The sequence below is a fragment of the Aythya fuligula genome, chromosome 17 (assembly GCF_009819795.1).
Source record: "Aythya fuligula isolate bAytFul2 chromosome 17, bAytFul2.pri, whole genome shotgun sequence".
Classification (NCBI taxonomy): Eukaryota; Metazoa; Chordata; class Aves; order Anseriformes; family Anatidae; genus Aythya; species Aythya fuligula.
In genome coordinates, this window is record NC_045575.1 from 7,312,581 (window position 1) to 7,334,205 (window position 21,625).

Below are 21,625 nucleotides of genomic sequence, written 5' to 3' on the forward strand. Positions count from 1 at the left end.
AAACACAGGGCGGCCTTGCTCTTAAAGGCCTCCCGTTCTCATACCCAGAAACGCCTCCACCAGCTGCCTCCCTCACCACAACCACACTACGTGGAGACAGCAGAGCTGGCAGCTAGTGAGAGTGGGACCAGACGGATAAAAGCACTCTGCTGCCTTTTTTTTTTTTTAGGGCATCCTGAGGAGGAGCAGTGATCTCCCAGGGCAGCTCAGAGGTTTCTAACCAACCCGTGGCTGGACTAGGACAGAGCACTGCTCAGCGCACCCAGGTTCTCTCCCTTGGTTGCCTTTGAAAGTGAGGAAGCATCAGCCAGCCCCTTCCCACATCGAGGTCTGTAGGCTGACACGAGCAAGGGCATGCAGACAGCACAGCTCATCCATCAGAAGCAAGTTCTGTCACGCTGGGTTAAGGACTAGCCTGGTTTTACCCAGCAGCCTCAATCAGCACAGCACTTAAAAAAATAAAATAAAATCCTCATTGAGCTCATTGCTACAGTGGCTTGCAACTTCCTTACACCAACCAGCTCTGAGCAAAGGAAAGCGACGCAGAGGAGAGCTCGGAGAGCTGGTGGAGAACGCTGGCTCCGCGGTGTGGGTGCTGTGAGAGGAGCAGCAGGGGCACAGCCTGCCCGCACAGCAAGCACGGCGGGACAGAGGGTGGAAGAGGAGGAAGGAAAGCTTCCAGCACCTTCAGGTTCTTTGGTTGCTGCCGGAGCTCCATGAAATGCTTCCTGTGCAGCTCCCGCTCTCGCCGCTTGTTGTATTCCAGCTGGTTCTCGAGCTCAGTCTGGTGCTGCAGCCGGATCAGGTCCATTCGCAGCTTCTGCAGTGTGTGCAGCTGCCTGTACTCCAGCTCGCGCGTCGACTCGTCGTGCCGGATCAGCATGGCGTGCTCCATTTCTTTCTGGGTCCGCTTCTTGTTTAACTCCTGCACAAGAGGACAGCAGAGCACAAGACAGAAGTTGAATTTGCAAGGCCGGGTGCCCTAATTGCTCCTTTAGACAGCTTCTATGACTTTCACATGCCACAGAAAAACCCGAAACCAGCAGCACGATGGGAATGGTGACAAAGCAGCCACCCAGCACCCCTGTTACTGCTCCTCTGCCAGCTCCCAGGTCCCCTGGTGAGTCTCCAGCAGGTGGCACTGGGGCCACACGAGAGCCGCCTGCATCTGCTGAGAGCCCTGAGGTTTTTAATTCATCCCTGGGTGCTCCAAGCTGGGGTGACTGACAACAATGTGCAGAATTAAGTATTTTCTGTTTTAAGTTTAAATCTCTGCTAGACAGAGATACGGAGCTTCTTATTCATCACTAATACTAGAATGGCCAAAGCGGGGGAGAAAGCTCCAACATAGATTTGTTTTTTCTTACCCAGTCCGCCACCACACACAAGTAATTTATGGCCCCAGGTGCAGCATCTTTTTGTAAAATTAAAATATATTCCAAGTTTCATGCTACTTCACAACATGTACGTAACTGTTCCTCCACACAGAGCCCTACAGTCTAGGGAAACCTTCACCACGTTGCAGACCAAGGAAGGGGATGATGAGTGATTCTCTCCCTGATTGCTGCTTTTATTTCTGTCTCGGGGTAGTGCCAACAACCTGTAGAGCCTGGAGCTGAATCCAGCTCAGCTGAGCAGTGATTACAGCTGCACCTCTCACTGGCGATGTGGTGACCTTCACAGATGGTCTGCTGGTCTGCCTCTGCCTCAGCTCTCAGCCTACAAACCCATCACCGCGCTTCATGCGAGGCTCCGGCACAGCAGGGGCCGCTTTGCGCTACGTACACATCCAGTGCCCAGCACGGGGAGCGCCCCGTGTTGGCTCAGCCTAACAAATTTTTGCAGTCAAAGCAAGAAATCTCATTAGGAATTCAGAGTTGTTGCTTCATGCTGTAATCCTGTTGTACTGCTCAACTTCAGCACCTGCAAACAGGTCCTCCAAATCTGCTCTAACCCCTGTGAAGGCACTGCACGTGTTCGTGTTTAAGCCAAAGCTGCACCCTTGACAGACAAAATAAAAAATGAGATCTACTGATATGCTGAAATCCTTTCCTGTGACACTTGTGCCTTACACTTTGGACAGGCCAACCCGCTGCTCTGGGGCCCATTCCACGCCTGATTTCAGTTCAGGGAGAGCAAACAGGCACTCCACTTCTCACAAACACTTTCCCACTTGTACAAAACCTCTTGGTGACTTGAAACATCAAGAAAAAAACATTTTAAAGGCGTTATTTACTTCAGGTACCTTATCCAGTGAATATGAACTAATTAGTAGGGGCATGATTTTCAGGAAATAAACAACACTTACATCATTGAAGAAGTAAGACTCCTTAGAGCTTAAATGCCAGAACTCAGAGGAGCGTTTCCTGGCTAAAATACACTTAAATAGCATACTGGGTAACTGAATTCTGTTCTCACCCTTGCCACAGAGCTTACACACAGTGCTAAGTGTGCCCAAATCTGATTTTTCACACAGTCATTAATTTTTGGGGTGTGATTCGCTAAGCAGCTGAGCAGCTCCAGGCACATCCAAACTCAAGGGCAGCAAAGCTCTGCATAGGTAAAATACTGGGCAGCAGTTAGTATGGTGGAATAGTCTGGTAACAGACTAAATAAATGATTATTAGAATTTTTTGACCACTCGTTCACTCTCAGCCGTTACTAAAATACCTTCCCCTTCTCATAGTCCTTGTCCAAAAATAACATTCCATGAAGAATTCAGATCCTACAGTGATGACCACAGAAAAATACCTAGAAGTAATAATTATTTTTGCAACGTGGTATTTGACTACATGCAGCCCATAAAGTGAGGGTTAATAAAAAATGAGGAGAAGCCAGACGTTAAACAGCTGCTCCTTAAACTGCCACCCCTTCTGGGCACGTTGAGCACTGGTTTGAGTGGAGCCCAATGGCAAAACCAACTTCTGATTATTTACAGATGCTCAGAGCACAGACACAACAGGACTGAATTTTTGGTATTAACATTTGTAGCATTTTGGTCTGCAATCTCCGTATTGTTCTGTTAAGGTTATTACTGTTTCACTACACCAATTTTACCTGTGTGGGTTTCCTTCTGCCAACAAGCACAACTTCTCACGTGATGTCCTTTCAGCCATCCCATCCTACAGGCAGCCCTGATGCTTACTACCATGGCAAAAACTGCCCCACGTTGTGAAAGCAGCCCAACAGGCTCCCCCCCAAAAATCTAAAAGCCCACATAGTATTTCTTTCTGCAAGCCAGTTATGCCACTCTCCTCCTTCAATAAATAAAAGCAGCCATGTGCCAGCTACATTTCTGTATGGAAAACGGGTTCCCAAAACACTTTTCCTACATTTTTCTCGGTTCTGTTTGACAACTTAAAATATGAAGATCTAGTATCATGCAGCTAGCAAACTTTTACAGACATGAAGCTAGAACAGTTAAGGAAATGTCTGGAAAAAGAACTGAAGAGTGCCATACTTCCCGAATGTTCTGCTGTTCCATCTCGTGCCTCTTGATCATCGTTTTTCTCTTGAAGAAACGGCAGTTTTTGTCGTAGAAGAGTCTCTGCTGGCTGAGAAGATGGGCCTCCTCTTCAGCCTGCGTGTGCTGCAGGTTCTCTTTGTGTTTGGATATTCTTTCCTGCTTCTCTTTCTTCGGTGTGCTGTGGTCCTCATTCATTTCCTGCATGCATACAGAGTCAAAAAAACAAGACTCTCCTTAGGATCACTGCGACATGGGACTTGGAGGACCTTCTGTTGCTGGCTACTCCTCTGCCATTCCGTTCACAGAAGGACACCAAAATGAGCAGGCACAAGGGGAACCAGACTCATCCCCCTGCCATGCCCAGCCCTACTGCTTCCAGAGCTGCATTAACACACCAAGAGGAGCAGGAAGAAATGGCAATTACGCACAAATGCCTCAAGGCTGAACACTGCAGCAAGGAAAAGACAGAAAACACCACTGCAGGGGAGGCTCTGGCCATCCAGAAAAGAGAATGGGTCAAAATCCTTGGCTCCCTTCCTAGCTCTGCACCTGTTTTACAAAGGAGTCCAGCTTGTGCTTAAGTTTCCTTTACTTCAACTCATGCTCAAGTCTGTTGAATCAGATCCTCTGTGGGGCTCTTTACTGTCCATTCTGTCCCCTCTACATTCATCATAACAGCAAAGGATTTTTCTACCTGGTGGGATGATGTACTTAAATAACGTAGTTTGGGATAGATATAGGCTATGCACTGAAGTAACTTATTTCACAGAATGGTTCAGGTTGGAAGGGACCTTAAAAATCATCTAGTTGCAACCCCCTGCAATGGGCACCTCCCACCACGCCAGGCTGCCCCCAGCCCAATCCAGCCTGGCCTTGAGCATTTCCAGGGATGGGGCATCCACAGCTTCTCTGGGCAACCTATGCTAGGGCCTCACCTCCCTCATAGGAAATAATTTCTTCCTTATATCTAATCTAAATCTGTCCTCTTTAAGTATAAAACCACCACCCCTATCACTGCACTCCCTGACAAAGAGTCCCACCCCCCAGCTCCCCTGTAGCCCCCTTTAAGTACTGGCAGGCTGTTGGAAGGTCTCTCCCTGGAGCCTTCTCTTCTCCAGGCTGAACAACCCCAAATCCCTCAGCCTGCCTTTTTTCTACTTCATGTAAGTGATCCCTGGGTTTTTAATCAAGTGACGTGTACCTCTGTTCTGATTGCTTATGGCTTGAGGGGAAAAACAAATGATGGAAAGGGGGAAGAAGAGTGCTCTATGAACTCCCACTTCCCCTCATCACCCTTGCTTTCAAAGATTCTGCTCTACAGCAACCCACAAAGGCTCCTCCAGCATCCCTAATTCTAGAAATGCTGCCAGATGATCCCAGTTCCTGAAACTTTACTAGCTGGGAATCTAAATTTGCTTCCAAGTATGACAGCATCCCTTAAACCCTTGGGCTGGCTCAGGTTAATCAAAAAGAAAGTCTAGTTCATGTTCATGCCACACCCCGTTCAGCCCCCAAAACGATGGCTTCTTGCCTCTTTAATCTTTTCCTTGCAAAGCTTGTATTGTTTCTTCTGACTTTCTAAAAAGGTCGCCAGGTCTTTCTTCTGCTGAGCCAAAATCTGTTGCTGGAATTTCTTTTCATCTGCTGCAGCCGTCTTTGCCTGCAAGTCACAGAGAAAGGAAAAAGAACAGGGGTGAAGGAGCAGGTACTGAATCCAGCATAAATTGGTCTTCTTTTGGGCATTTTTTTTGTCTGTCATTCTCCCATCCTATGCCAGACACAGTCATGAGCGTTTGGCCAAATGCAAGCTGCTTGCACAAGAAGAAACCATAATGCCCACGTACATTTAAGAGCTTCCTCTTTCCGTCTCTTCACCGAAACCACCCCAGAGGGCAGAAGCCCACTAATTACCATGTAATTAACGTACCAATTTCTGAACAGGCTGAGTGACAGCAGAAGGACAGGTTACAGCACCACGAGCTTTGTCACAGCCTCAATAACACACCTCAGCCATGAGGCAGAAGCCTCCCCAAGGTGCCCCCAAAGTTTGTCGGTCACTTTCCACAGCTACAGCATCAGTGGGTGCCAGTGGAGCGCCCGTCACCCAGAGGGTCAGCTCATGGCTGTGCAATTCTTTCACAAATCTGCAGCTCCAGGCAGTGACCATCTGTGTGCTCAAGAACGTGGGTTTAAGCAGCACTTCCACTGCCCTTTCCCTGAGAGCTGGTACAAACCTCTCCCTCTCAAGCTTCTCGTACGCCTAGGGAGCCTGTATCTGTACCCACCTCTTTCTCCATCACAGCCACTTGCTTCTTGGCCAGCTTCTCCAGCTCAATGGACGAGTTGTTGGCATGCGTCTCCACCTCCTTCTGCAGCTTGAGGCGGTGCTCATCCATCTCGGCCTTCAACTTGTTTTCCAGGGCGATCAGCTGCTTCTGGTGCTGGCGCCGCATCCGCTTATATCCTGACATCTGTTCCCGCAACTCGTTCTCCTGCTCATGCTCATGGATCTGCCTTGTAACCTGATGGCAGGGAAAGGGAAAGAACTGCTAGGTGGCCGCCTTCGCTGCCCCGTTCACCGCTTACCTATAAAGCAGGCCGCGCTCTGCTGTGCTCTTAGGAGTCAACTTCCAGGGAATGATTGCTGTTTGGGGTTTCACAGGGTGCTGCTGTTTAATATCACAAACCAGGCCAAAAGGTTTCTCCCTCCTCGTTCTTCCCTCCCATATTTTCCTGACAACTCCACGTTCATTTTCAGTAACACAGCAGAAAACGTCACGTTATGAACAGAGGAACCAGTGGGTTACTACCCATCAATACAGGAAACACCAGAGGAGATCTGGAAACGCAGGTGGCTGCTGTGCAACCTTCTTCAAACACAGGGCTCAAATCCTGAAGGTTACGTGGGCTTACAAGGTGGCATCCACTTTGAGAAACTCCCCGTTCCTGGAAGCACCAGTTCAGTCCCTCAATACCTATTTCCTGCACCTCCTTCAAAATTTCTTCTTGAAATGCAAGAAGACAGCAGACTGAGCTCATTCCCTACCAGAACTGAAAGTTTTCTAACAAGGGAACACTGTTCTGGAACTGTGTGCTCTTAACGAGACTGATCAGATGGTCTAAGCAGATTTTAAACCCCGCTCAGCTGAAACAAACTCACAGGTTCCACATCATTTCCATGCCTAAGTACAGCCATGTGAAAAGAGGGAAAAAAACACCCAGTAAGTTGTGCCAAAATTTTTCAGAAGAAAACTTGAATGGGAATGCTTCCATTTCAAAAGATGTAAAGTGTCCAAGACCAATTTTTGAATTATTATTATTTTTTAATTAAGAATACAGTCCCAGGAACTTCACATATAGAAGATGAGCAGATCTTCTAGCCTAGATCTTTCAGCCTTGGGAGCCAAAAGCCTTTCGCACACACGTAGAGCTGCAGTCTGACTCCAGAAGAGGGGACATCTCCCCTCACACTAACCATGAGCAGCAGAGCTGAGCCCTTTGCAGGGGATTACGGAAGCCTCACGAACCGACAGTCCTCCCCTTCCTGCAGCCTGCAAGAGCCCGGCCTGGCTGAAGAATTCCTCCAGAGGCAGCCAGGGGGAAGAACTTGGCACCTGCTCCAGCACTGCCACCATTCGGAGGTCGCATTTTGGGGACCTTTAAGGTGAGTTCAGGCTTAGGATGCACCTGAAGACCTTCATTGTGCTGACACACAAATCATGCCCTCCTTGCATGAGGAATTTTGGGATGTTATTTTGAAGTTGTCTGGATTGAATACACGCTTACACCTCAGCCACCAGTGTAAGGAGGAAGCCTGCCTTCATATGGTCAGGGCTGGGTACTGAAACCCACCTCAGTCAGGCATCAGAACACGTGGGGATGTGGGAATGATTGCTGAAACACAAAGCCAGTACTAGGGGGGTGCTCTGCTATAGCTTAGAAAAGCTGGGGAGATCTGGTAACAGCAGGAAGCAGTGCAGGATCTGCCCAATTGCACCGTGTTTCAGGCCCTGCCTGGTTGCAAAGAGCAGAGCACCGTACGGGGCACGCTCAGCACCAAGAATTTGGCAGAACACGGCAAACAGCAAGAACATAAGAAACACGGATCTAAAAATCCACTACCAACCTTGCCAGTCTTCCCTTTGCCCTCATCTCTAAAAAACAGAAGCAGCATTTCTTTCCTGAAGACCAGGGAGAAGAAGGGCAGCAGGGAGCAGAAAGGCAGTAGACTTTGTGGACGTTTTATGGATCTGATGTCTGCACTCAGCATGCTCATGCTACAGAGTTAATTTATCACCGTAATCTCTAATTAATACCAACACTCTTCAGAACTCTGGCCTTGAAGATGAGGTCCACAAACAGTGATCTCGAAGACAGCAAGGGTGAAGTTGAAAGAGATTGGAATAAGCTGCTGGATGTGACCAGCTCGGTACCAGAGAAGCACTTCAGACTAAATATGTCAACACCTGGATGGTTACGGTTCTGACGGTGAAGCCTGTGATGGGTGCACGGCCTCAGTGACCGTCTGAAAAACAAGATCTGGGCAAGTCTCGGTAATCACCTCCCTAGCGTTCTTAGACAAAGGCACTTTGAACTTTAAGAAGCGTTTTGCAAATGTAATCCCACAGATAACAATGGGGAAAGATTAAAACTGAATTGCTCACTGCAAAATTTCTTCTCCACGTAACCAGAAAATGTCAGGATCCTTTAAAGCAGAAAACTGTGGTTTCCTGAAGCTCTACTTGAAGCACGTTGAATCAGTCATCGGCAGAACCAAAACTCGGCATAAAACAGAGCAGCCTTTAAGGCATGACATTTCCTCAGTTTCTTATCCCCCTGCATCTTTGGCATACACAGCGCTGAGACAGGCAGCTGCCTTTCCCAACCTACTCTCACAGGCAGTTCACTTGTCACAAAATCCAAACTTCCTCTTTTTCACTCTCCAAGATTTTGGCTTGACGTAAGGAAGCTGGGCTCACAACTTCTCTAAACTGCCAGTTCTTAGAGTTCCTTTTAAAAAAATAAAATAAAATAAAATAATTATATATATATGTCGCTCTACCAAGACACTGAATGTTCTCCCAAGCGAGGGTTATTCTCACCTCTTGATAACTAACCAAAATACCAAGTCCTCGTTGCTGGGTGGTGGCAGAGGACTGAGCAAGACACCAGCAGCCCCTCACAATGAGAGAACCTCCTTGAGATAAGAAAGAACAAGTCAGTATTTTAGGGCAAGGATCTGTTTGGCAGCAGCCAGATGAGTTGCTGAAGAGCACAAGCATCTGGAAAAACATGTCATTGCTTCAGCAGAAGAGGGTGCAGGGGAAGAGCCACCATGTGAACGCACCAGGTTTTGGTGTCACACTGTCCCGATGTCATTTTAATGGCCACAGCCAGAGAAGAGTGCTCACATGTACCCAGACATTTGGCTTCGCACACCCAGGATGAGATCATGTAATATTTTTGCTAGTATTTGGATTTCAAAGAGAACGCCAAGGCCTTCAGTAGGGTCCCTACTGCCTGATCTTTCTATGAAGTTTTACCCATTAGATCATCTCATTTGAAAGCTGCAAAAGCAGGTATCAAGGAAATATGTGAGGTGGTGGAGAGCTAAGGGGTTGAGTATGGAAGACACCCAGAAATGCAAACCAGTGCCTCTCTGCGCGTATCTAAAAAGAACACCTTTCACTGGAAAATGTTGATAGGTGCAGTCTTGTCAACACGCACAACCTGCAGCCTTCCTTTTCACTGCAGCTTTCTCAGCTCCAAGGCTTAGGTTCCTGGTTGTAACTTTTAATTTATGGATCACTGATAATCTGTGAAGTAAGATGGAGATGTGGCTGGCACCTGATCTCCTTTTCAGATACCGATTTTGAATACAACAGCAGAAATACGCAGAGTGTTTTCCTGTAGCACCGTTCCATGCTGTCCCAAGAGTGCCATAAGGAAAAATAAAAGAGGTGAAGAAGGTGGAACACACAATGGCCAAAGAACGTGGTGGTCCAGGAATGAGTGACTATTAAAACTGTTGCTTGAAATAAGACCAAAGGTAAGCACTTGTTTCAAAAAGCAAGAACACTCCTTCAGCTTTCTTAACCCCATTTGCCCTCTTTTTTTTTTTTTTTTTTTTTAAGCCTGTTATAAATAATATCAAAGCATCACTGAAAGAGTGGAGAGAGATATTCACAGCCCGTTCCTTTGTGGATAACCCATTTCACTATGTTATCTGAAAGCCTGCCCAGTTTCCTTATTATTCATGTGATGCTTTTGCAGAAAAACAGGGCAGGGGAACTGCACTTAAAATCTCTGGGACATCGGGAGCGCAGAGCTGTCTAGTGCAGCCCTCCTGTTTGCGGTCCCCTTCACTCGCTAAAGCTATTTGAGCTTGTTTTTAGGAAGAGACCAGACTTCCAAGCTGACAGAGCCCTTCAGAAAGCCTTTCCTCAGCCTGCAGTATCCTGATGTCAGGGTGAACATCAGGAACATGAGCACCCGAGACCCTGGATCTGGTCCAGGGGAAGCGACGTGCGCAGCCCACCGGCCCTGCACTCGGTGCCCCTCCTCCAGTGCTGCCCTCTTCTCTTGTCGCAGGTGGTGTCCAGCACATCCCACAGCAGATGTTTTGACACCCAAATATCACCCCATAGCGTTAAATTTGGTGTCAGAACTCCCATTTTCTGGTAATTCAGGATGTTCTGCAATGCAGGCTACGTGGCTCTCAGCTGTGTAACCTTCCTGTGCCCAAAAGCAGTGCCCAGGTGCTGAGAAGCCAACTGATGGTCAGCAGCAGTGATCTAGGAGCTATCACATAGGATTATTTATTTTTTTAGATAACATTTGAAAGAATAAATTCACACAGATGAATAGTCTGGATTTCTGGTTTCACACTAACTTTCAGACATGTTTAGGTCATCCTCCCCCTGTCAGCTACACGCCAGACCTTGTCTTCCCCCCAGGTACTGGAACAGGAGACAAGGGGGCAGGTGTGACAGTTTTCCCTTGGCCATAGCAGGACCAGCAATGTGCCACCCACTGACACCCTCCAGTCACCCAGAGGTAACTGAATGCACAGGGGTTAAAAAAAGAAGAGTGTGACAGCCATGCCAGCACTTCAACCCCAAGGATGTATACTGGCATTCTTTGTGTTTGGGGGAAAAGGCTGAAATTTAGACTGTTTTCTAGATTTCCATTTTGGAAAATGCAGAGGTGAAAGATCATTAAAGAGAAAGCCCATCATAAAATTAACTGAAATTAACAGAAAATTAACTGAAATTAAAGTATTTTTCTTGTAAACAAACTGAAATTACTTCCCTACCCTGCAATCTCAGAACCTAAGGACACAGCAATGCCTCCTGTAACACCCAGGGGGTGTTTTGGGGAACTTCTCTCTTGTTGGGGAAGAGGATACGTACGCATGTGATGGGGAACAATGAAGTTTGTACATGACATGCTGTGTGCTCCTCCCCAGGCCCAGTGGCTAACACAATGAGACAAGGGTTGGGACTTCCCCGTGTCCCAGAAGGTGCCATGCACGTACTGCTGCGCTGGTGTGAACTCTAAGCCGTATCAGAGCGTGTTCCACAGAAAATCAGAAAGCAGAAAAGTTGTCCAAAAAGCCCAGCATCTTCCTGGCCAGGTATCTTGTTAATCACTTGGTGATTGAAGCGGAGCAATTCAGGAAATCCAAGTGGCTAAGTAAGGCCTACACGGTCCCAGCCCCGCAGGGGACTGCCATGGGACTGAAAAGTGACCCTGGGACATCCACTGCTTTCCCCAGAGCTCAGAGGACTGTGAAGACCTCGCTGTCCTTATCCTTGTGCCACCCTCTTTGACCAGCTCCCAAGGGGGCCTCACCGCACGATAACTTCACCCACCCAAGAAGCTCAGGGAGGACACGTCCGAGGAAGAGAAGAGCGATGGACTCTGCTGCTGAGGGCAGGACAGGAAGTGCAGCTTTCCATGGGGAGTAAGAGATCATGAGTACGTTTCACACTGACAATGATCTAGAAATCAATTTACATACATGTTTGGATGATGGGATTTCAGCCATTTATCATTTCGTCCTTCCAGCCAACTTAACAGTATCCTACTTTTATTTGTTGAGTGCAGGCAACAGTGCTGGTGTTGTGCTGTATGCACACACACAAAAGAGAAAAAATGTGCAAGGCAGAGGGTCTCCAGGAGACCAGAAGACCTCTAACGTGCTCATTTCTAGGTCAATTCTGAAATCAGGGAGAGGAGGATCCTGAAATCGGGGAGAGGAGGATGGGGAGCAGGGGACTCAGCCCCAGGGAGCAGTCAGGTGGTGTTACACAGAAATACCCCTGCAGAAGGTGGAACTCAGATGCCCTGCCCCAAATCTCAGCCTGCAAAGTGTCTGGTGACAGGTCTGAACGCCTCAGCGTCATTTCAGGATTTCACAGCAGCAGCAACCACCATACGGGAAGGTATTTGGCTGCTGGCACTGCCGCTGCTTTTCTGCTCGGCTGGCAACCTTTAGCTGTGGTCACACACACGCCGCTGCCTCTTGCACGCGGAGAGATCGAGCAGATCTGTGCAGGGGGATCAAGAAATGGTGGTGGTGAAGGCAAAAAATAAAAAAAAAAATTAAAAAAAATCATTCAGCCAGGGCAGAGCAAGAAGGGGAGGGCTGCTGTTGTAATTTCGGGGCTGGTCCAGGATGATGTCATGGCAGCAGGCAAGCGGCACGGTGCTTCCTAACGCTCCTGTCCATGTGACCTCCAACGCCGGGGGGCCCGAATCTTTCACTGACATGTCCATCCATCCATCTGTCCATCCATCCATCCACCCCGCTTCTCACCCCGCTCCCACGAGCGGGCCCCTCCGAAGGCTGCTGCCGGCCGCAGCCGCGCGGGTGCCGGGGAGGCGGCGCGGTCGCCAACTCTGGCGGCACACACCCCTCTCGCTACTACAAAGGCATCCTACAGCAATCACATTTGCAATAGTACAAATCTGGATGGATTCAGCCCATCCCCCTCCTCTTTGTAAGCCCACAGCCCCGCCGTGAGCCCTCGGCTCTTGCAACCCCGCGATCCCGCCCGGGGATCAGCCTGCAAAGCGCAGTCACAGCACAGTTGTTTGAAATAAATGAATGAATGAATGGGAAAAATAATTAAAAAATAATAAAAAAAATCGGCAGCAGCTCATCCTGGAAACAGCAATCTTATTGTTTCAAAACCCATATGCATCTGCATTTCCACAGCATTTAACCGTATTTCACACAAGCACATAGACACTCTTAATGCACATGCAAACAAGCACATTTGTTAATAGCAGCAGCCCTAACAAAGGAGATAGGTGGAAGAGGAAAAAAAAAAAATCTAAGACGATATTAGCTTCACCCACAAATGTGGCTTATTCCACATCGGCTGGAAAGATATGCAGTGTGAAAGCCCAGATATTACAGATACCCTACACCTTACATTTCACACACACGGCTAAAACATCATTCGGTGCAATATCTAGTTGCTATGCCAACAGATTAAAAAAAATTAAGAGAGAAAAAAATTTTTTCTTGACCCCTTCCCAGAGAGAGAGAGAGAAACAGAGAGACAGAGAGAGAGCAGGGGTGGGGGCTGCTTACCAAAGACGCTGATTTGATTGTGGCAAAGCGCTCTCGGTTCCGGTAGTGGAGGGCCTGATTCTGCACTGACTGGGTAGGCCGCACCTCAGGCCTGCGATCCCTGTGGCCCACCTCATCCCTTATAAATACATGATCCTGCAGAAATGGATAAAAACAAGGAGAAAGTCCAGCTGTGCTCTTTCCTCGGCGGCTGCCTGTCTCTCAGCCCTCTTTCTGCACAAGCACGGCTGTTTGAAATGCATAGTTTAGCTCTCTGCTAGCCCCTGCAGCTCCCACGGTACAAAATGAATAAGCAACACATTGCAGCTTCGGTTCGGCGTGTCAGCTGATCGCTAGCGGGATGCCTTCTGAATCCCTGGCAGATTTTTTTTTTTTTTTTTTTTTTAAACCTCCAGTATTACATACGTGCGGAAAAAAAAAAGACTCAGAAGCACAAAGCAATGCAGAGCGACCGGGCTCCTCAGAAAGGTTGGCTTAAAGCACTGCAACCGAGTAATCCCTTGAAAAACGTGACTTCCATGTCTAGCAAAGCCGCCGCCGCTGCCTTTTAACACCAGAGCAACATTTTGCCTCATTCCCTTGGCAGCCCGGCTCCTCTGTCCCGGCAGCGGGACCGGCGTCCCGGCTCGCTCCCTGCCGCCGCGCAGGATCGCCGCCGCCGCCACTCAGGGATCCTGCTTTCCAGTCATGATCCCGCACGCTTCTAGCACTTTCTCTCCACAGCCCACAAAGGATTTTTTTTTTTTTTTCCCTTTAAAGCAACAGCTCACGGGTTTCAGCACAAATGGTTTCTCATGCAGCCTTCCCCTGCTCGCTCGCTGGCAAAGGCGCGGCGAGCAGCGGCCGTGCTTCTGCCGAAGCGCCGCGGGCTGGGTTTGAGGACAGCAGAGCTCCTGGCGAGCCCATGGAGACCCCAACCAGCCACGCTCGTCAGAAGCACCATTGGGAACCTGCTAATTGAAGAGGTGGCCTCCAGAAGTCAGCACACCTGCAGACAGCTCCGACCACCGCCGGGTGCCTGCCGTGTCCCGTGACGGGAGCTGACGGCCACGCACCCACCGCAGGGCTCCTGGCACGGCTTTGTGGCTGCCCTCCTCGAGCTCCTGCTAACCACCACCAATTGTTCCTGAGTTTCATCAGGTCTGTGGCTGTCATGGACACAAACCAAAGGCTGTGGAAGTGAGGAACGCGTACGCTGAAGGCAAGCAGGAGAGGCCAAGCTTTGAGCCGAGCGCTGGCTATGGCAGCAGCAGATTGTGGGCCTGTGCAGAGGGTGTCTGCAGGCAAGCACGAGCACTTCGCCACCCTGTCACCACTCCAGACATCGGCCAGGTCAGAAAGACCCAGGATAAGAAACCAGCCAACGCACACCAACACTTCCACCACCACACCACTGTCACGCTGCCGTGCCTCTCCCGTTCCCGCTGCTCATTTCCCCTCTGCTGTCCTCAGCGTTTGGCTTTTTCTGGGTTGGACCCATGCCAATTCAACTTTCAATATCATTTTCTCTTCTCCCGTCCTTCATTTCGAGCCCTTGTGTCCCAGGCTCCCCTTTGCCTTTGCAGGGCTGGGCCGGGCTGAGACTGTCCCGGCACCCCCGCAGCTACCCGCAGGAGCCCCAGCGTGCCCAATCGATTAAAAAGGACAGTCTGCCAAACAAGTAGTGGGCCTACACTGAGTGTAATAAAATGCTGCCGTTTCTTTTTTACATTTGTCATCCCTATGTTGGGCTTTTCATTGCCCAAGCAGGGGGCAGCAGTGTTACAGAAGGGCAATTACCGGTGGTGGGGCTGATCTTACGTTTTCCATCCGTGCACGTTCACGTGGCAAACAGGGTGCTCCCAGACTTGCACGCTTTCCCAAAAAGAGTCTTAGATTCTAATAGTTGCACCAAAAATCCTGATTAAACAGGTAAAATTCAGCAGCATCACTCAGATGACACACATGGGTCCATGGGAAGAGCACCACTCCCATGCCTTCTGTAGCTCCGCAGCACCCTCGCCTATCCGGCCAAATACACAAAGCCCACGTGAACAAACAAGGTCCCTGAGGTCTTCTAGAAACACCACAGTCCTTCAATCACTTTCCTTCTCTCCGTTACCATACTAGGATGAACGTAAAATATTAAAAGCAGGCATGAAGCAAACCACTGCTCAAACCAGCATGACTTGCCCAAGGTCAGCCCGTGGATGACAACCCAAATTCTGCTCTCCAGAGCCCCACCTCGGTTCCACCACACACCATCTTTTCATCCTCCTCACCAAACAGCAGGTTTTACAGTCCCTAGCACCAGAACATCATCTCAGGAACATCAACCTAATGCAGCAGCCATGCATTTTTAAGAGCAATGCTCACCGCCTGTTGTTAATGGTGTTTTCGTGTTATGCCACGGACGTTCTGAGCTGACTCCTTCCAGATAGCAGTAATTATTCTGATAATTTTCATTTATAAAGAAAGATGTAGCTTGTTCCAATAAATGCTAGGGGGGAAAGAGATATTTCTGCAACAAAACTTCCTACATGAATAAAATACCTGCTCAGAAGGCAACTGAATGAGCAAGCCACAGAAGCAAACAAAACAACTCAGTAGGTAGATGGGAGTTGATTTTTTTCCTACTGATAAATTGATGAGAATTTTGCCTCAAATTTTAATCACAGCAAAACCGGGCAGACAGATCTATAAATCGTATTTCATAGTTCAGCACTGAACATTTGTTCAGCACATAGCAGCGTTGAACCTCTCGCATTAAGTGACCTAACAAAACAGAGAGGAAGGAGTCCCATCGTCTTCCATAACCAATTCACAACCTCCCCAACAGCAAACTGACCACACTGCACCAGCCTGAGGCAGAACCATCCAGTTTCACCTCGCCAGGAATATTCACCCGCGTGCTGCACCTCTGATGGTGCACACCAAATACCTTCATGAAGAGCAAGAGCAGTGCACAGAACTGCAGCAAACGCCCAACTTCTAAGAATTTAAAGGAAGCAGGGCGCCATTGTTCATGGTAAAACACCGGACTAAAACTCAATGATCTGCAGAGAGGTTGATGTATCAGGAGTCTTTCTAGAAAAGGCTTCATGACCTCCTTGACAGCTCCAGACAGTACATAGGGTTTATTGCTGCCTGCGCACGCAAACCAAAACTCAAGCCTGTAAGTCATTACACCCAAATATCCTTTACATCTCCTAGAACCACCACCTTTCCCAAGTATGAATCATGACTCCTGACACGTAGGAGAGCTCCCATCGAAGAGCAGGGCAGAGGCAGCAGGAAGGCTGTGTGCTGACCGCGGCAGCAGTAGGCACCGGCGTGCACAGCGTAATTCAGTGGACTTGTGAAGTCACTCAAGTTCCAACAGATCTTAGAGAAGTCCGTATTTATTACGGGCATTGGACAGTTTGTAAGCATCCTCTTTTCATGCCTTTTGTTATTAACTAGATTTTAATCAGAGGATTCCCCTGGCAATGTTTTTATTCCCAAAGTTTCATCTTTAAGAGGTAAGGACCAGCAACAAGTCTGTACAGCAGAGCTGAACAAAACAATACCATACTGGCTTGTTGCTTTGATTAAATGAGACTTTTTTTTTTTCCCCTTACTACTATAAAGTCTCATGAAAATAAAGTAATCCCACACGGGAGCATTCCAAGTCCTACCGCTTGCTGTATTTGTTTCGGACAGCAGAACAGCGTTCCTGGAAGCCACTAGGGCTGACTCTTCACATCAGGCAGCGGCCTGAAGCACTGAAGGTTGGGAATTGTGTTTTGCACGTCCCCACAGACTTGTTCATCCTGAATTTTACAGTTGCACACAACGCTCTGGGGTCGTGGCGCAAAGAAATCAAAAGGTCTCTGACACTTGGAGCTCTGAGTCTTAAAAAATGTGAAGAGTTCAGGCAATTTAGCCATCCTGGTCATTTGCACAGTCTGGTACATCTGGAGGTTGTTAATTAACACATTTGTGGAATACCATAATTTTACACAACACTCTGATTTGACCTGTGTCAAAACAATCTAGTAGATGACCCCATGTCCACATAACGCAGACAGCTGGCTAATTATGTTCATCTGTATTTTCTTTTTAGCCTTTAAAGGCTGATGAAATGCAAAACAACAGCTAAATTTAAACATGAACCCCCAGGTTCTTTTACTTTTGTTTGTGATTAGGCTCCAGAGTATTACCGAGCTCTCTACTTCTCACCTCGTAGTACAAAACCAGGTTGTGTGGATTAACTTGATCAGTTTACAGAAACACAGTTAAAGCAAGCACAAATTGAATGTTTTTTGTTTTTTTTCTTTTCAGAATAAAGAACTATAACTTGAAAATAGAATGAATGTATGTATACATAAATCCCCTGAAATGTCCTGTTCCAACTTTATTCTTTTCATGTATATATTAATATATATTATATATATATTTTGTTTAAGATTGTATTGCCCCAAGTAACAGAGAATTTTAAGAAGGCGTATGTTAAAACTGTATTTTCAGAGTGGTATATGTCCTGCTATGCATATTCTAAATGCATATGTACAGCAAAAGGTAGTGTGCAAGAGTTATCAGTGCAGATCTGGCTCTTGTGCTTCCTAAATTACTTCAAAACACCTGCTTTAAGTGACCTCTATGTAAACTCTTTTACCCTACCTCCCTTAAAAGTGTGGAAGATCTCCCATTCTTCCAAACAAGCAACAAAAACATTCACGTGGTGTCATAATTATGCTTTTTCACAGTGCAAGTGTATGTATGTATGTATGGTGTGCAACCACAGGGTAATGCGAGTATATGCTCCCTGCCCACACGTACCCGTAAGCAGAGGCAACTAACACTTCCCTCTGTCCATAACTTAAATATGACACCATACATAAATTGTGAGTTAGGGAGTTTTTAAAAGGAGCCTAACTGAACTGAGCATTGTTCTCAGCTGAATGTCTTCATCTTACAGAACGTCGCAGTTATTACAATGCTAAGAGGATTGAATTCATAACCTCAGAAGTCTTCCTGTATTTGTACTTTACAAGTGCCATACAATCAGTACGAAGTGAAATGGTATTCTTAAGGCAAGCAGCAACTCTACTTCTTTCACAAATGCAATTTAGGTCTGGCAGGAGTGGCTCACATTTTGTCTTCATCAACTGTAACGACACCGATCCATCAGTAATATTATAATGTACCATTGTGTAAATCAATCTCTCCGACTTCTATTTTAATGCATACATAAATATAACTACCTGGCAATGTGAAATCAAAATAAACGTTCTCGAAACCTACACAAAATGAGAAACAAGCTCCAACTACAATCACCAGCACGTAAGATGAGTCATGCCGCTCTTCATTCTGATGGTTCCTTGGACTGGCCTTTTGTCCCTATTTTTTTCCAAAAACGTCTCTCTTTAAAGGTGCTACTGAAAACATATTTGAAAAAAAAAAAGTAACCTACTGAAATTTATGCATCTTATCTTCCCATATCTTTAAATATATACAGCAATCTTTTGTTGGAGACAAAATGACTTGAGAGGTCCCTTCTATAAATGCTTCAATATTCGGTTACATAAATAGTGTATTTCAGGAGACAAAAATGCTTACAAATATTTAGTTAGTTAAAACCAGGCTTGTCGCAACCCTACAAATGTGAAACTCATACTTTTATTGCTGCTGTAATGTTTTAGCTCTTCTGGCAAAAAGCACATGTACACATTGAAGCTCTTTGCAAATGCAATCACACAAAGCCTACGCTTTACTGCCCACTAGTAAATGACACTGCTAAGGCCAAGCCAAAACTATTTCACTCAAACAATCCCACAGATTAGATGCTGACTTAGAGGTAGACAACTTCAGTTTGCTATCTAGCACCAAGAAAACAAAATGGCAACAGATCACAGCATGCAGCGCAAGAGCAGAGAAGCAGTGAGTAGTATTTAACTGGAAACGTACCTCGTGGGAAGGGTCCAAAGTTCTGCACACTTCCACTTCTCATGAGGGAAATCCAAGTGCAAGCAGATTTTAATCATACACTGTGACTGGTAAACAGTTAGCTTTGCTGTGACCACTTGTCACCGTGCTACACAGTACAGCACACTCATTCACAAGGAAACAAGGACTGAAGACACGAGCAGAGGTGAAGGAGTGCACATGCGGGGCAGGTGAGGAGGCATGCAGTAAGTCTGCGTGGACCCTGCCTAGACACAGACAGCACTACCCTTCCTTAGCCATCTCTGTATTTTCAGAGATCATCTGAACGCAGCTCAGCCGTTAAAATTAAAAAACACAGAACTTGACTCTGGCAAGCCCATCACCAGCTCCTGCTCTCAGCAAACGGCTCAGCACAAGACCACAGCACGCCGCTCGCTGGGCCCTACGCAGCACGAGCGACAGCAGGGAGGGCAGGAAGCTTTGGAGAGCACCAGAGGACATACCTTCTTATGAACAACGGAGGAAGTGGAATTAATTGTGCTCTCGTCACTATGCATCATGACCAGTTCAGGGCTGCTCTCATCCAGGACCTCCTGCATGCTGCTCACACTGCTGCTCTGACTGCCTGTGCTCACGGACATGCTCGGGATGGAGTGGTTGCTGCCCAGACTGTCCATCTTCCTACTCAGGTTTGATCCATGCTCACTGTCCTATAAAACAAGGGGCATGGGTTACGGATACCGCAGGAGGTCACCTGCCCAGCGGGGTGACTGCGGTGCCCAAGGTTTGCTTTAAAGGCAACTCGGCAGAGTTAAAGGGGTTTTACTCAGTATTTTGGCAACTACGTTTCTTGAGGCTGCCTGAGTTATGCAGCACTCCACAGGGGGCAGCGAGCTTTTGCCTCCTCCCCTGCAATCCTCATAAATCAGACATCAGGACAGTTTTTTGCACATATCAGTAAGTCTGGGCATGGCTCTGGCTTGAACAGGACGCATCCAGGAATACTGGATGGGTGGTGAAAGGAGTCTTATAAATGTGAAAGGAACAATCTTTGAAGTTTGTGTTAAAACCATGTTCCGAGTTTATATATGCTACAACACATTTTGTGAGTCAGAAGATGAACCCATTCGTTCATGACTCGGTAGCTATCTCAGGTATATCATGGGTGCAGAGGTTTTAACCTCCTTGTCCCAAGCAGTCAGCAGTGACATTCTTTCAAGCTAAAACCAACATGCTATATTTGTGTTTTCAGCCAAGATAAATTCTTATGTAATCTTCATTCACCTTTAAACAGCTGACTCAGAAGAGCCTGCATTATTACAGTGATTAAAGTTATTGTAATCTTCTTAGACATACCTAAGTAATTGTTCCTCACATAGGACATGTTTTTCTTCTATAGACAAATATCAGAAGTTAGCATCTTTTTTTTTTTCTTTTGCTTGTATACTCATACCAGCTCAGTAATCCCTGAGTATGAGCTTAATCTGGACTGACTTGAGAACATACAGAGTCCCCAGTAATAAACTAACGGGACTGAAGATGCTTGCAGTGAGTTCAGTGAGGACTGAGAGCTCTGAGCAGCCTTCAGTTCCTGCTCTGAAATAGCCTCGGCTCACCAAAATGAATGGCTTGCTACTGCACCCAGTTCTTCCTGGCCTCCGAAGTGAGCTTGGGGAGAATTACATTTCAAATCAATTAACAGGATACTCATTTGGTTGGAAACTGAAAGAAAGATAAACTTGACAGACTTGACAGATATGTATTTGATTGTCTGATTATTTTTTAAGCAATTAGCAGATCATTCAGAGCCTGTGTAAAAGCACTTAAACTCCAAAATACGAAAGAATACTGTTTTACAGAAAACATATACACAGGAGAATGAAAACATTTCCAGGATGCTTATATAAAGCTGTAGAAGAAATAACTATCAGGCATCTCAGATGAGAATGTGATGATGTAACTAATAAATACATATGCACAAAAGGGCAGAGAAGAAGATTGCACACGCAACCTTAATGTTGACTTACTGGCTTAAATACTTTCCAAATGATCTTTAGTTCCTTTCAAGAGCTCTGAGGAAAGCATTAGTATTATTTTTAGTGTTAAAAATAAGGATTTGTAATGTCCCTTACACTAAGGTAGAAAGAGAAACTGGCTTGTGGCATTTACAGCTTCTGTTAACCATTAGTAACTGAAGCAAGTGCTGTGTTTGACTTTCAGCATCAAGTAAGCAATGTACACACGAGCAATCCAACCTCTTCTTGTGGTATGCAAGCTCAGGGGTAAATCCCAGTGCAGGGCATGCTGTGCACATGCAGAGTGTGAGCTTTATTAGTCTTAATTCCTGGACATACATTTTTTCTCCCTTTTTAGGGGTGGGGACAGGAAGAACAGAGGAAGATGCATCTCAGAGTCAACTGCTACCACACCTTGGCTGTTGAGCTTGGATCTGCTGAGTTGTTAAGTGTGAAGCTCACTTCCTTGTGCTTCCTGCTCTGTCACTCTCCCAGCAGTTTGTCACACACAGGTGGACACAGCTTGAAGTTTTCAGTGCAAAAATCTGACACCCCCGCTCTCCCTCCCCCAGATAAATAACCTAAAGATTTAAAGTTGCCTAGCTGGAGGGTCAGAACAGCTGCACTTTGTAG

General features: G+C 46.9%; 1 protein-coding gene across 3 annotated transcripts in view; it reads right to left on the reverse strand.

Annotated features, from left to right (window-relative positions):
* TAOK3 (TAO kinase 3) overlaps positions 1–21,625 on the reverse strand; it is an 81,611-nt gene that overhangs the window by 1,450 nt on the left and 58,536 nt on the right. For 2 of the 3 annotated variants that reach the window (XM_032198791.1, XM_032198790.1), the window contains exons 14-19: positions 19,481–19,687; positions 13,071–13,205; positions 5,752–5,988; positions 4,998–5,126; positions 3,461–3,664; positions 686–925 (exon numbers count right to left, since the gene is read on the reverse strand). In XM_032198791.1, coding sequence (XP_032054682.1) covers positions 686–925; positions 3,461–3,664; positions 4,998–5,126; positions 5,752–5,988; positions 13,071–13,205; positions 19,481–19,687 — 1,152 coding nt within the window. The remainder of the gene's footprint in view (positions 1–685; positions 926–3,460; positions 3,665–4,997; positions 5,127–5,751; positions 5,989–13,070; positions 13,206–19,480; positions 19,688–21,625) is intronic. The other variant, XM_032198792.1, reaches the window with a different exon arrangement.